The 14,972-nt window shown below is 42.9% G+C and overlaps 2 protein-coding genes across 2 annotated transcripts in view; one reads left to right on the top strand and one right to left on the bottom strand.

Moving 5' to 3' along the window:
- Positions 1–754: 754 nt before the first annotated feature.
- On the bottom strand, positions 755–2,898 carry LOC113563600. The gene is made up of 3 exons (XM_026975393.1): positions 2,600–2,898; positions 2,002–2,188; positions 755–944 (listed from the first exon to the last, which is right to left on the bottom strand). The coding sequence occupies exons 1-3, from the start codon at positions 2,670–2,672 to the stop codon at positions 785–787; spliced, it is 420 nt and encodes a 139-aa protein (XP_026831194.1). The 5' UTR covers positions 2,673–2,898; the 3' UTR covers positions 755–784.
- A 1,863-nt stretch (positions 2,899–4,761) lies between these two features.
- LOC105287160 (inactive tyrosine-protein kinase 7) overlaps positions 4,762–14,972 on the top strand; it is a 41,340-nt gene continuing 31,129 nt past the window's right edge. Inside the window, exons 1-2 of the mRNA XM_011352639.3 lie at positions 4,762–5,009; positions 12,938–13,240. Coding sequence (XP_011350941.1) covers positions 4,979–5,009; positions 12,938–13,240 — 334 coding nt within the window. The 5' untranslated portion in view covers positions 4,762–4,978. The remainder of the gene's footprint in view (positions 5,010–12,937; positions 13,241–14,972) is intronic.

Below are 14,972 nucleotides of genomic sequence, written 5' to 3'. Positions count from 1 at the left end.
ATCTTCTAACAATAAGATACGCAAGTTTGTAGATGAATATTATCGTTATCATCGACTTTTTGTGCGAATAAAATTTTATAAAGGACAAATGGCTGAAAAAAAAAACATTATGTTTGTAGCTTAATTACTTATAATAAAAATATTTATATGACACTGAACATATATATAAGAACTACCAGCATTCTTAATTATATATTTCTTAATGTAAATAAATATATATATATGAAATATATATATATATATATTTATTTATTATACAGGATGTTTCACATAAGGGTAAAACTCTTTCGCCCATAGGTATGTACATCTCGTCAAATTGAATTAAAAAGTCCTGTATCACATTGCAAACAACCATGTAAAATTTCGAGTTATTAATAAAAGAAGATTAGCGAATCAGTATGCGCGATACGGTGAGACGAATCTTGTAGGCGCGACTTTTAGACGCATTGCTAGGAACGCGTAGCAACTGACGGTATTGATAGGTAATAATATATAAATAAGGCGAAGTCTGATTGCGAATGGAACAACATATTTACAGCGTGGAGAGGATGTGTTGACATCGCCGTCAAAAGCCGCGCCTACAGGACTCATCCTATCGCGCATACTGATTCGCTAATCTTTTTTTATTAATATCTCACAATTTTAGGATAGTTAATTGCAAAATGATATAAAATAAGACTTTTAAAGTATGTGTATGCCTGCGTGTTTTTTATAAGAAATTTTACCTTAATCAATTTTGTACACTTTGCATTTATTTTTCTTAGCTTCCGTTCGTTTATATCCATTAAAATGCTCCTACTTCAACTTCATCTTCATCATCTTCATCTTCATCATCATCTTCTCTATGTCTAAATCTTACGCGGGGCTCCTCCTGTACTTGTGGTGCTATTTGTCGTGTTGGAGTTATTCGTTGTTGACCATGCCTCCTACTCCTCTCCTCAAGACTGAAGAAAGAAATAAAATTACAATTATTACAATTATATGACACAGTTTATCCGTGGAAACAATGAACGAAAAAGTGAATAAGATATAAGATTATTTTCATACATGTATTTAATCTCCTAATGTCATACAAATAAGAATGGTTTGTAAAAAAGACGAAAGGTCATTCATATATTTAGTAACGAAGAATACAAAGTAAGTTTTAGTGTTTCTGAATCTAGCATATCTCCGCAAATGTATTTATAATTCCATATAACTTAATAATGTTCTCAAAACTTGATTAAAAGAAATAAAGCAAGGAAGATTTTATGTAAATTATATTTCTGCTTTATATATCTCTAAAACATTACCTTTTTTCAAAAACGATAAAACTGATGTTACATATACGCATTATGAATTATATGAACATAATTTCTTAGAAAAGAAATAATATAAAAATTTGTGTCAAATAAAAAATACGTAAAGCAACAGATCTTGGCGATGCCACAATCGAGGTAGTATAATATGTTACTTGCTACAATATAAATTAATTTTACGTCTTAACTAGTTTTTTAGAATTCTGCTTTTTTCCGATACTTTCTCTCTCTCTCTCTCTCTCTCTCTCTCTCTCTCTCTCTCTTTCTTTTTTCCTCTATTAATATTTAAATTAAGATATTTTTTCTTGTATTACTATACGATAGTCAAGAGATTAATAATGCCAAACTGTTTTGTGTTAATTGTTGTTATGAATGCGTTAAAAAGCACAGACTGTACATTTTGTTGAGTATTTCTAAATTCCTAAATGCGAAAGTAAGCTAGTTCAGCCTTTACGACAATACATCTCATCTTATAAGACGTGTAAGATAAAAATGAAAACAAAAGGAATTTTATAATGTTATAATTTAAAAGAACGTGTTGTCGATTTAGAATTCCCATTAAGGAAATAGTTAATCCAGCCATTAAAAAACACATGGCGACACGATAAGTACATCGCATTAAAATGGAATCTTCACATAAATATACATATCTGCTTTACAGCTTGTTTCTTGTTTCTGCGAACATTTAGCGTTGAGTACTTACCAACATTTACAGATTGAGTAACCCAAACAGATTACTATCACTGAAAAGATACATATACCGATCCAGCGTAAAAAAACAAAGTATATTGTATCATTATTATCCTGATTACTTCCTGTATCACTGCTTTCCTTGTCATTTTCTGTTTTATTTGTTGATAATGATGGTTTTGTTATCGCAATCGCTATTTCTGTTGCCAGAAAAAATATTGGTACAATTCAGTAAAACATAAAGATGTATGAACATCGTACGTATTAGATCGATCAGATCGATAAAATTGTATATTTGATAATTATTTTAAATTAGAGATAAATTTTAGTTGTCACACAATTCAATTTGCTGATACCAAACAAATAATCACTCAATTAAACTTTCTGTCACTGACAATAAAAATTGGTAATGCCAACATTTATACTAACCGAAGAAAGTGTAATGGACGAGACCATTTGTTAATAACTATCAATTGTTTAATGATACAATAATAAAGAAATATTGCACAGAATATTACAGAATAATTTGTTTTCGCAAAATGGTAATAAGCAAATTTCCCAAACTATAATGTAAAACGGTTTAAATAATCTAATAATAATTATAATCTTACCAATGATGAATATTAGAATAATCACAATTACTACTTTGAAATAATACATCCATGGCAGATACAAGGTTCGCATTTTTACAAATAATATATATAGAAAATGCAATATTATATTGTATAAATAATCTGAAACAATGCAAATAAACTAATAATTTAGTAAATGGAAATGATTATGGAATGATAATAATTTTTGACATTCCAGGGTTCAGATTTTAGATGTGGAATTAAGAGTTGGAATTGATGCAATAAGCTCAAAGTTTAGATAATTAAACAAAAATATTTTTGAGGAAACAAATACATAATAAATATTTAAATACATATATTAACATACGTAAATACGTGTATCTAATCTGTTGCAGATGTTAACAAGCCTGTAGGATTTAATATTCATGCTAAAAAGCAATATGTGGACCTACAGATATTGTATTAAAATAAATTAATAACCACAACAGTGTAATATTTTGATTGTGGTAACATATTAGAATATTTACACAAAATTATAATACCTGAGATAGCATGAAACATTCAAGAGTAATTTTACTGTTTAGAGTTTTAGATATTAGTACATTGCGGCAAACATAATATGTAGTCGCAAAAAGAAAATATCAGAAAGCGAACTATTTTAAGAAACCGTTCAATAATGATTAATTGATATGATTAAACTTTCTGATTAAAAAGATTGACGAATTGTATGGACATCTTCTCATAAGGGAAGATATTCTAATCATAAGAGATATATGAACAATGCTTACGTATCAATTGTGTATTAAAAATTAATGCCATTTTTACACAATAAACACAATACATAAAATATAATTTTTATATTATTATTACTTTATACTACTAAGTTATTTAAACATAATTCATTCAATTTTACAAATTATAACATCACTATGTCTATCTTACCAAGTTGACTTGTCTCTGCGTCCTTTCTGTGTCAACTGAAGTAGCTCTCGATCGAATACCTCTCGATTATGTTATGGAATTCGTACATGACCTTCATCATATTTGTTCAAGTTTTCAGGATAACAGACTGTTTACTTCTATGAGGAAGGGAGTTAGAGGCAGGAAAACAGTAAACACTATTTCTAATATAACTAACAATAAGAGTAAAATAATATTGGTAGATAACCAAAATTATATGATATTATAAGAAAAATATTATTAAGTATTATATATATATTATGTATGACTATAGTTTTTAATACCACAGATTAATAGACAGATAGCCAAAGGCCCGGGTTAAGGTGATCCTGGAGTGGCCAGTGAACTCCGTCGCGGCGTCTGTATTACCGGCGGAATCGGTGATTTTCCTGCATTTTTCAAGAAATGGATCTTTTTATTGAATTCACAGAATGAAAAATCCTTTTCCACGATGAAAGTACACACAATAATGTAGTGTGGAAAACAGGACTTAACTTTCCGTGCCGTGTACCAGGTGATCAAAATCTGTACGGTAAAGTCTGTTACACTGGTTCTGGCCGGGGGCGGGGGGCGGGGGGCGCCGCCCCCCGCCCCCGCCCTCCCGCGAAGCGGGCTGAAACCGAGCGTATGTATCCGGGGCTCCAGTTTCGGAAAATATAACCTTTGCTTGCTGTGGACGGCTGAAAATTCGTGCAAAATCATTAAACTTCTTTTGTTAATAACTTTTTAGTAAACAACGACCGACGGCTAAAACCTTTTGAAGGTCACTCAGGAGGGTGACCTCTATAATATATGTCAAGGACAAGGTGATGGGAGGCGGGTTCGCTAATCGGTAGCTTTACCCGAGTCCGAACTAAATATATTCGATTTTATCGACAGACTGCTCCTTGAAGCGAGTCAGGGCAATTTACTCCCTCTCCTCCTCCGTACGCTACAAATAAATGTTTCAAGCGGCCCGAGCCGAAAATGCTGAGGTTTTCGCACGCACGCACGGTTCAAGACCGACGAAAAAGAAAATCTCACACAACTCGAATCATACAAGAGTATACACACAATCAAAAGTGACATTTGCTTTATTGAGGTAGCAATAGTCCTTTGTTACCATCAGAAGCTCACAAATGGTAGTTCGTATTTCAACCAAGCAGATCACACCGGCACGCGTTACCGAAGCGTGGCGCGCTCTCGCGACGAATCTCGCGCGACGGCGTGCCAGTCGAGCCGGTCGAGCGTGGGTCCGTCGCCGCAGTGTCGCGCGTCCCTTCGAGCGGGTCGGTTCTCGCTTGGATCTGCGCTCGTCGTCGTCGTCATCTCTCCTTCTCTCTTTTTCATCGTTGCAAATTAAATCGTGCACGAGTGTGAACAATGCTCGCGACGTGAATCCGCCGCGAGGCACGGGGTGTTCTCACGCGCAACGGTGTCCGTTTCGAATTGCCGCTCGCGCGATCCAGGAGAGGCGTCATGATTCTGATACTCTTGCTGCTTTGCATGCGTAAGTATTACCGTACTGTACCGTGACGAATGCACGTTTCGTACACAGCGCGCACACCGGCCCAGGACACTTCCCTTCCCTGCGGCTTCCCGCCGTGTCAGGACGCCGGGGTGAATCACGCGAAGGGAAGAGCCGATCGAAGTGGCGCGGCGCGTCTCTTCTTCTCTCTCTCTCTCTCTCCCTTTCTATCTTTTTCTCGAGGGAGAGATCCCACGCCGATCGCCTCGCCGATTCCGGTCGTCCGCTCCGACCGGTTGTTCGGCGCGATCTCATTCTCCCTTTTCCTTTTCTGATGGCCGACGGTGCAATTACGGCTAATTGAGTCCGAATCGCGCGCCTCGACCGGAGAGCTGTTCTCTCTTCCTTTATCTCTTTCTCTCTCTCGGTGAATCGACAACGAAAGAAAGAAACAAAAAGAGAGGAAAATGATCGTTCGTGGGCGCGATCGTTTCGGAGCAGCGTTTCGGTACTTCCCCGAGCGATTCTTCGGCTATCGGCGAACTTCACGTCGGTGTTACCGCGCGAAAATCGCGCCAGAACGAAATGGACGCAAGTAATTCGCGAGGAGCTTGCGAGTTATCTTACAAACGCATCGATGCGATACGGTAAGCACGATACGTCCCCCCGACAAGCATTGTTACGTGCTCGTTGCACGCCGCTATTTCGCGATAGAATCGCATAACTCGCTGAGTGAAATATACTCGTTGTTACTGCTTTGTCCAAGTGCGCGATTAACCGTAGATACGGTGCGGAAAAAGATTTTGGAACATTCGATTCTTTTACGTATTTTACAGAGATCTTGTTTGTATTTTTTTTATTTCTCAAATCTTCTTCAAATCATATCGTATAGAAAGTTCTGAGATTTCATACGTCTCCTTTCAAATTCTTTCTGATTCTTTCGTCAACAATTTATTCATAATTATAAGAAATGTTTTTTAGATGACTATATGATATATTGCATCGCTTGTAAATGATTCAATAATTTATATTCTAGCATTCATATTCTGTAAAGAAGAACTTAAAAGTGTATTTCTACTTTTACATGAAAATTCAATTCTATCATTGAAACCGCGAGCAGAGTACCGAATTATTACAAACATCTTATCTTCCATTATAATTTCATCGCAAACCTGCGTTATTCAACCCTCGTAACCGCAAATATATTTAACTATACATCAGGTACCATACCGTCCCTGGAAAATGAAAAAAAGAAAGAAAAGAATGAACAAAGAGGGAGAGAGATAGCGGAAAAGATTACAGCCTTCGTCGCGTCGTATTGTTCTCTCCAAGTCGGCAACGCGAAACTGAAGAGTTCCGCGGAAGAGAGAAAAAGAGGGTCCTCTCGCCCAAATCGGAGCTGGCCAATTTGCGCCCTTCTCGCGTATCCTCCCTCGGCTCTCGCGAGAGGACTTGATGCTGAGACATGGCCCGAGTGGCAGACAGGACGTTGCCGCTCTCCACCATGACGGTGGCTCTCCTCTCAAAGAGGAGGAACCGGTTCGATACCCGCGCACACACCTACACGAGGATACCGAGTGTACGCAGACTCGGCGTGCGCCAACGACAGCGAGGAAGTCGGGGGAGAGAGGAGAGAGAGAGAGAAGAAGAGAGATGGTTGGCCGTATGGTGTATTACGTCGGTATATACACCCGTACCTAATATCGGGTACCACGGGGTTGAGTTGGGTGCGAGCAACGTACGGGGTAACCCTCGAGAGTTGCGTCTGCGGTGCCCCCATAGCCGCTACCCTTCGACATCCCCCTGCTCGCGCTCTAACTCTTTTTCTCTTTTTTCTCTCTTTCTCTTTCTGTCTCTCTCCTTTTCTCCGTATCGCTGTCTGCTCTTTCACTCATCCCGTCCCGGCTGCGCCACTCACCGGCACCACTTGGCCATTCATCTTGGTCCGGTGCTCCTAATTGCACGTCTCGGGTTACGGACCCCGGAGAACCGGGACCCCGGGAACTCGGGAGACGTTCCGTGCCCCTGAAAAGAAGACGGGGGTACGCGCCGGAGCACGGACCGCCCCCCGTGTAGCCCGTGTGCACTCTCTCTTTCCATCTCGTCTCCGTCGTCCCCATCGTCCCGTCTTCACCGGCGTGATCTAACTCTCTTCCTCTCGTTTTTCTTGCGTCCCTCCATTCCTCGGCAGCTCGCCTCTTTCTCTCACGAATGAAAGCTTTTTTACGGCGCTCGCCACTAAGGGTCCTTTGTGCGCGACCGGGGCGCGCGCGGCTATTTTATACGCCGAATGTTATTCAGCGGCGGAGTTCTCGCAGCATGCTTCGCCTCTTTATTCCTCGTGGCGTTATTAGCCACTCGCTCTCGCTCGCTCACTTGCTCGCTCATTCGTTCTCTTGCCGTCCAGGCGTTGCGTGACATCGTCGTCACAGTGTACGCGTGTCTCGCTGCAGGGAGCAGCGGCGGCGAGAGGACGAAAGAGAGAGAGAAATCGTATTAGCCCTTTGATCCCGGGAGCCGCTGAAACGACTCCGGAAAGAAACAAAGAGAAAAGGAGGGGCTAATAAAGACGCGGGTGGCGTGTAACGCGCGTAAAGAGCGCAGCCGACATTCTTTCTCCTGATGGAGACGCCGGCCGCGACACGCGCGAGCGTATGCGCTCGGACGCGCGTGTCGTTCCCGCGTCTGCAGCTGCGACGCGGATGTGCACCCGGCGCACGCGAAATTTCAATGCAGTTATTTCTGACCGTGGAGATCTTACCCGCGACGCGGTACTTACGCTTGTCTTCTGTGTAAGTTTAACGTATCAGATGTATAATGTTCAACATCTGTGAAGATGCAAAACGTTTCGGAAAACTGCAGTTTTTGAGATGACAGAGCAAGGAATTCTCTAGAGGGCAATTTCAGAGATACAGATAAACGCGCAGCAAATTACTTACGGTCGTCTGTTATCGCGGACTTACGCTCGACATTATCTTGAGATACGCTCGTCATGGTCTTCTCGGAAACGAAGTTTCCGGCAACGATGCCACCCATCTTCTCGTTCTGTCGACACATGGAATCGTGAGATAAACGCTGTATCGTCGGCGATAGATACCGAAATTCCGGCCCATCTTTCGGCAGGAAACGTGTCTTTCCCGGCGTTTTTCCCCCTTTCGTCCCGTTGCCCGGGACCGCGTCGATTGTCGGCCCACCAGGCGGTTCAAAGCGCGTAAAAGGCTCCGCCGCGAGCAGAGACTGCGTTTGATGACCTCCGTGATGCAGCTCGGAGAAGCGCAGGCAATATATTTCGAGGAGCAAGTCGAGAGGCGCCCGATAGACGACACCGACCTCTTTGAAATTCGTTCGCTCATGTTGTCATTATGCGCACTCCGAAAATGGTACACTCCGCACTTGCACTGGAGATCCCATCGAACGAATTCCCCTTTGACTTTTTCCGTGAACGAGAATCGCGTCAGCGCCAGCACATCTGCTCTTTTTTCGTTCTGCTTGTAATTTTACTCGAGCGCCAGTGGTTTTGACACCTTTGTGGTTTGCTCTAATTATTTAATTTAAATGATTTATGATACAGCGATAATTTATTTTACTTTTATATCGTAGCGACATCCTAACATTTCAAATATTACAATATCTTGCAGCACTTAATGCAATAATTGATAGTAATTAGCTTTAGCTTTATATACAAATTTGCAGAATAGGTAAGTTCGTTTAATTTCTAAAATGTATAACTTACTCGCTAGCCGAAGAATCATTTGTTTGTTCTAATGAATTAAAGATGGTCCATACTTTTTCCGTTTGCTAAAAGTAGAAAGCAACAATGCAGTTCATAGTTGTCTTCATGTTTTCGGGGCGCGTCGCTTCATACTTTATTTCTCTTCCTCTCTTCCCGTTCCTGTGCACTTACCCGAGGCGAGAGCGAACAGTTCTTTATCCCCGTTAAAAGGGCGTCAGCATTCGCCGAGCTCTTGCGCCTCCTCGCTTCTTTTTATCCTTATTCTTTTTCTTCGTCTTTTCCTCTTTTTTTTTAATAAGTGCGCCTTACGTGTGCACTTCCTGTCTCGTTGCAACCCCTCAGAAGCGGCAGCCCTCGAGGACGAGCTCGGGTTGTTTCCGCGACCCCGAGAGAAAACTTTTCACGGTGCTCGGGCTGTCTGGAAGGCGGCACAGCGAACACAATTATTTGCACCTAGCAGCAACATCATGCACACTACATGGTGGTAGTGGCGATGGTGCTCGACACCCCCGCGCGAACACGCGTGACGAAGGTCCGCGCACGTGGGTGCGATGGGTCGATGGGTCGAAGGAGATCGGTTGAAATACGAGGGTAACAAGGGGTCGGCGAATTTCTTCTTCTCACACACGCGTTTGCACACTCCTACACTCGCGCGCGCGAGTCTCTTCTCGTAACTGACGGCCCGCGCATAATTCATGTCCGCGTGTTTCGCTCCGGCTGTGAAGCCGCGTGATAAAGTGCGCATTCTACGTGCATGCGATAAATTATGCATTCGGCGTGCGTTACACATATCCGCGTCATGCTGCTTGAAACTGTTCTAATTGATACGGGACGAAGTCCCGCACGAGGAAGCCCTTTTCGGAAATTAGGGTGATTAGTGTCTAAGTGTTATTGTTACCGCATCATCAGTATTATTTTTCTTCAGTATTAGTTTTGTTATATTGGCACTATGTGTGTATGTTATGTCCAATCCATTTCTAGGCATACAAAATATATTTGTACAGAAGTTTGATGTATGACATAGTCATACCATCACTTTACGCAATAAACATTAGTACAGTTGAAAATGTTCAAGGTAAGCATCAAAATATATCGATGTATCCGATATCAGCGAACATTGAAACTCGATGGCAGATTGTCAATTAGATAACGATAATGATTGAGCGCCTTTGAAGTCGTACCACGTACGACGGTAGGACAGTAACTGTAGCATAGATGCACTTAAGGCCAATTATCACTTTATCTGACTCGAATTTAGTCCGAACGAGATTTTATGGAAATTGCGAAAACTTCTGAACGGCCCCAAAAGCGCTCTTTCGATTTAAAGGCGGTCGTTATCGGAATCGCGTGCACGTATCGGAAAAAAGATTCCGTTATATAACGAGCCAAGTTCCGTCTCTGCCGGCACGAACTTTCTCCCTTCCATACCTCATGACGCCTGGAAGAGGGATCGTGCACCGTGTACTACGAATAATAATCAAGAAATGCTCCGACGAGAGGGAATCGCGCTTGCGAAACTACCCCAGACTACTATGAGAAAACAACCCCGCGTCCGCGCCCAGACGAGTTACTTTCCCGTCGCTTTCGATTCACCGAAAGGAGACGCGCGAGGTATTATGGTCGTCTTATATGAACCCCTTAGAGTCATCTGGAAATTAAAATCAGAAATTTCTTGATGGTCTTCCGTGAAACACGAAATAATTTCTCTTATTAATCTCGTTGTTACCCTCTCGTTCAACAATTTCTGCTGTCTTTACTCTTCACGAAATAATTACGGAAGGTTTCGCAAATTGAATTTTGATGACTCTTCATATCAAATATATCGTGCATCTTGAACTTCCGTCAGAACATCGAATGTTTTTCAATGTATTTACTTCTCGATCTTGACTTTGATAAGAATGGACAATACATTTTCTCACGAAGTTCTGTATTTTCCACTTCGAGATCCGTCACGAAGCCTCCACTACCCTACTGCCCGTGAAGGACTACGTGACACTTCTCCAGTAGGCGTCGAACATGCACAGGCACTCAGCATCGGAGCAACGTAGACGAAAAATCAGGCTTCTTGTGTAAACGTCATAAAACGGCGCGGCTACAGCTGTCGTCGCCAAGAATGAGAGAGCACAAGAGAGAGAAAGGGATAGAAAAGAAATGTTTAGCTCGGGAAGGAAGCCAATCTCGAGAGTAGGTTGTAAAAGCGGTCGTGTTTACCCCTCGGGGAGGTTTCACGACCGGCAAGCAAGACGACTAGCATACATTCTTTTTTAGGCTGCAACGCAGTGCTCTCGGTTTCTCTTTCTCTCTACTAGCCTCTCCTCCCCGCCCTGATAAACGCCCTCGGTAAAGATTGACATCGCACCGCGTTCGGAGATACCGCATAATGATCACGTTGAAAAGGCGCGTGATACCGTCGTAAAGCCCGCCGCATTAGCTGAAATTCTCCCGATTCCATGTCGTAATCCGACGGGCCGATGAGTGACAAGTCGTCGTTGGTATTTTTGGAAGGCATTTTTCCGCCCTCCGCGTGCGCCAGGCTCTTCGACGAGACGCAGCCCCGAATCAATGGCTCCTTTGACGTTGCGCGCGCACGGACCGCGAACACGCCGATAGAAACGCGGCACGTTTCCGGGCACGCATATAATTACGATTAACAGCGGGTCGATCGTGGTATCCGCCGATGTCGGTCGCCGTAAATCAAACCCGGTTATTTCCCTGGTCCAACTTTACTGCTTCATATCTAAATAGGAAGTTTGAAGAGAGAAGGGTTCAGCCGCTAGATCGTGAAAGGGAGAACTGCTTCTAATATCCGTGAACGCGCGTATGCTTTGCTTCCTCGCCGACAGTTAGGAAATTTCAAATCATATAGGGCATCTCGGCGGTATTAGACCAAAGAAGAAATACCTGGATCTACAATTACGGGCAGGAAGATCGGCGGGCGCCCGCGTGCGTAGATAAATATAAGAATTCGGGGGGGCCTTGCTCTCTGACAGATTTATGACCGTGCATTATAGTTCCCAGCGCGTACGGTGGACGCGTATATGGCGTTCGGGATCACACAGAGATATTCGTTACTGACTGGAATAGATTACCCGTCCGAATGTTAGAGCATACCTTTCATTACCATCGTGCTCTAAATCGATGCACGTATATTCAGACAGACGGTATCTAATAGAATCCGAATCCTTCTTTTCAACTGAATGTCGCAAACATGTTTAATCGACATTGTAGAATCCTGAGGATCGCGAAAAAAGTCATTACCGCCGTCGGGGGAGATCAAGAGAGGAATCGCACGGGTAACGCGGTCTGACGTTTGGACGCGCGGAGGCGGATTACCGGAGTGAATCGGCGCGAGGTACAATATTTCGCCCGTCGCGGCCGTGATCGCGGCCGCGACGGATTAATTATTCCCAGACACTCCTGCAGACACGATGGCGTTGCGTAAACGGGAGATCGATGGCACGAGAGACGACGAGCAGCAGCAGCAGCACGGCTGTGCGGTGTGCGCGCGGGCTGCACTGGTGCACGTACAAACAACGTGCTCCCGGCCGCGACGCCGGAGAAACGCACCGATCGATTTTCGCGCGCGCCCCGGTACAGAGAGAGCGAGAGAGAGCGAGAGAGAGCGGGGATTTAATCCACGCCGGTGCGGCCATTGTGTGTAAAACCCGCGGCAACGATCGTACCGGACGTAGGCTCAGGAATCGCGAGCCTACGTGTGCCATATCGTGTATTCGTATCGGCCATCCACCGTTTTTTCTCGTTTCCCTTTTTCGGCGTTGCCGGTTGCCACTCGACCAGCGGAGAACGCATTCCGCTTAAACGCGAGATTTCTCGTTTGTCTCTCTTTCTGTCTCTCTCTTTCCCCCCCCCCCTCCCTTTCTCTCTTTCTCGCTCCATTCGATGCCTTCTCGCTGCCGCTTAATACTGCTCGTGTGACTGGTTCGACTGTCTTTGAAATTTGCGGCGCATTGTAATCATTTGGCGAGATTGGACACACGCGTACCCCTTTCGTTAATGATCACGCGAACGATGCTGCCATGACAGCTCAACCGAACTCCACTGTTTTTGGCATCCGACTGTATACTCTTTGCAACGCGTCCCGTCACGAGAAAGCATCGATTTCCGATTAAATGCAATTCGTGCTTTCAGATAGTAACGATGAACTCTATAATCGATTTTCCATCCCCAGGATCATTATTTGATTATCGTTGACAAACCGATATCTCTTTTTTTACAGTGGCGCTTTCTCGCAGCCAGGATGGCGATCTTTACTTCTCGGTGAGTCCCGCGGAGCATTCGGTCGTCGAAGGACGTCCAGTTCGCCTGAGATGCGAGGCCCAGCCGAACTCGCACGTCAAATACTCGTGGAAAATGGACGGACAGCCGCTTGCTCCGAGTCCACGCAGACATCAGGTTGAGGGCGATCTTTATATCACCAGGGTCAATCGGATCCTGGATAGCGGAAAGTTCGTCTGCGTGGCCACGCACGAGGAAACCGGCTACTCGATCGAGAGCTCGCCCGCCAAGATCGACGTTCAATGTGAGTCTTATCAGTTGCACTTATTTTCGTACGTTTGCGATTTATAATTATACCGTTCAACTTCTCGTAATTATCCGGCTGCATTCCGACATTCACGATATCGCGCGTGGCAATTTGCTACATATTGCATTTATATTATCATTTTAAGCATATCATCAGACTTATCACGAGAGATTCATAGAAAGACGCTGGTTAAATCGAGCGAAAGTGGAACATAAAATTTTATATTATATGCCTATATAGTGTATAGGCATTTGCACGATTAGATTTACGTGAAATCGCAATACAGCTGTTGTCAGAAATATCGACTGTATCGACTATATTAATCTCGATTAAATGTCGCACCGGGAAACATCCGAATTAATTAAAACCTTTCCCGTCGAGGTGGAAAATAATACATGAGTTAATGTATACGTCATAAAATACACGTGCACACGGACATTAAATGTAAATTACATTGTCGACGATAAACCGGCGTACTCTGCAGCTCGGGCTTGTGCTGCAAAGTGTACCTATTTTACGTTAATGTATGTCTAAATATTTTCAGCACGGTTAATGGTCGAATCAGCTTTAGCGTGCGTTTATTTTACGTGAAACCCTGAATTACACATCTCAAACGTTATATAAAAAGATGTATGAAAGAATACTTGCGCGCATCTGAATTAGCAGCTAATAATTCTCTGTATGTTGATCTGTAGTTCTATCTATGTTACATAGCTTGAAAATTCAATACTCAGTTAACATGCTCGCGTATTCTCTTCCTCTCACGTGTTGATACGCAACTAGGGTAAGAGATACAATCATTGACACGGATATAGTTATTGACACATTAATTTTTTTAATTGAAATTTCTCGACACATGCATGGCTCTTGTGTGAAACGTTCACATGCTCGTACAAAGTACTCCTTCACCAATAAATTTACTGAGTTGTCTTAGATTTCTGTAATTGCGTTTCGAAGCGGTAGCAAAAACAATCACTGACCCACTCTTGGCGATGCTCCGAATAGATCAGTGCATGTTTTTGCTGCCCGCTTCGAAACGCAGTGACAGAAATCTAAGATAACTCAGTAAATCTGTTGGCGAAAAGGTACTTTGTACGAGCATATAAACTTTGCGTACGAGCGTCGTGCATGTGACGAGAAATTTAAGTTAAAAGAGTTAATGTGTCAATAACTGTATCCCTATCAATAACTGTACCTCTTACCCTATTTACGGATGATACTATTATGCAGTCAGGAAAAATATATTTTTTCGTTTAAAAATATATTTTATCCCGGACATGAAATGGACATGCTATGCACTGGGCAATAAAAATAGATTTATGGATATTATACATATATTAAAAATTGCACATGCACTCATATCATTCATCATGTTAGCCAATTTGTTCACGTTCACAAGAGTACTCGCAGAAATACTTGTGAAATATTCCAACAAATTGTTGGATCTCCCATAAACCCTTCTCGTGTCCCGCTAGAAGCAATTAGGCATATCAAACGCAAGTTAATCCGAGCTGCCGAAATCCTCGTGCTCGGCCGTCAACGCGAATTAGGCGAACTTTATTATACGTCTCGGGATAACAAGCGTTAATGTGGCTTTATTACTTATTTACGGTGCATGAGCGTCCGCGCCGAAACGCACGAATTATTTGCTGTTTTCGACTGCTTTCTGGGATGAGACGAAATTCGGCGGCGGGCTGCACAGAGCGCACAGAGCTCTCATAAAGTATAT

Source organism: Ooceraea biroi, chromosome 2, assembly GCF_003672135.1.
Source record: "Ooceraea biroi isolate clonal line C1 chromosome 2, Obir_v5.4, whole genome shotgun sequence".
NCBI classification, from domain to species: Eukaryota; Metazoa; Arthropoda; class Insecta; order Hymenoptera; family Formicidae; genus Ooceraea; species Ooceraea biroi.
The sequence above is the reverse complement of the archived record's forward strand: the minus strand, read 5'-3'. Positions and strand labels throughout refer to the sequence as shown.

Excerpts from the sequence above, each read along its gene's own strand:
- LOC113563600 (XM_026975393.1), bottom strand. The coding sequence starts at position 2,672 with ATGCGAACCTTGTATCTGCCATGGATGTATTATTTCAAAGTAGTAATT. Across the intron at positions 2,189-2,599 it reads TATTCTAATATTCATCATTG|AAATAGCGATTGCGATAACA; the intron begins GTAAGATTATAA and ends TTCTGGCAACAG. Across the intron at positions 945-2,001 it reads TACTCAATCTGTAAATGTTG|TCTTGAGGAGAGGAGTAGGA; the intron begins GTAAGTACTCAA and ends TTCTTTCTTCAG.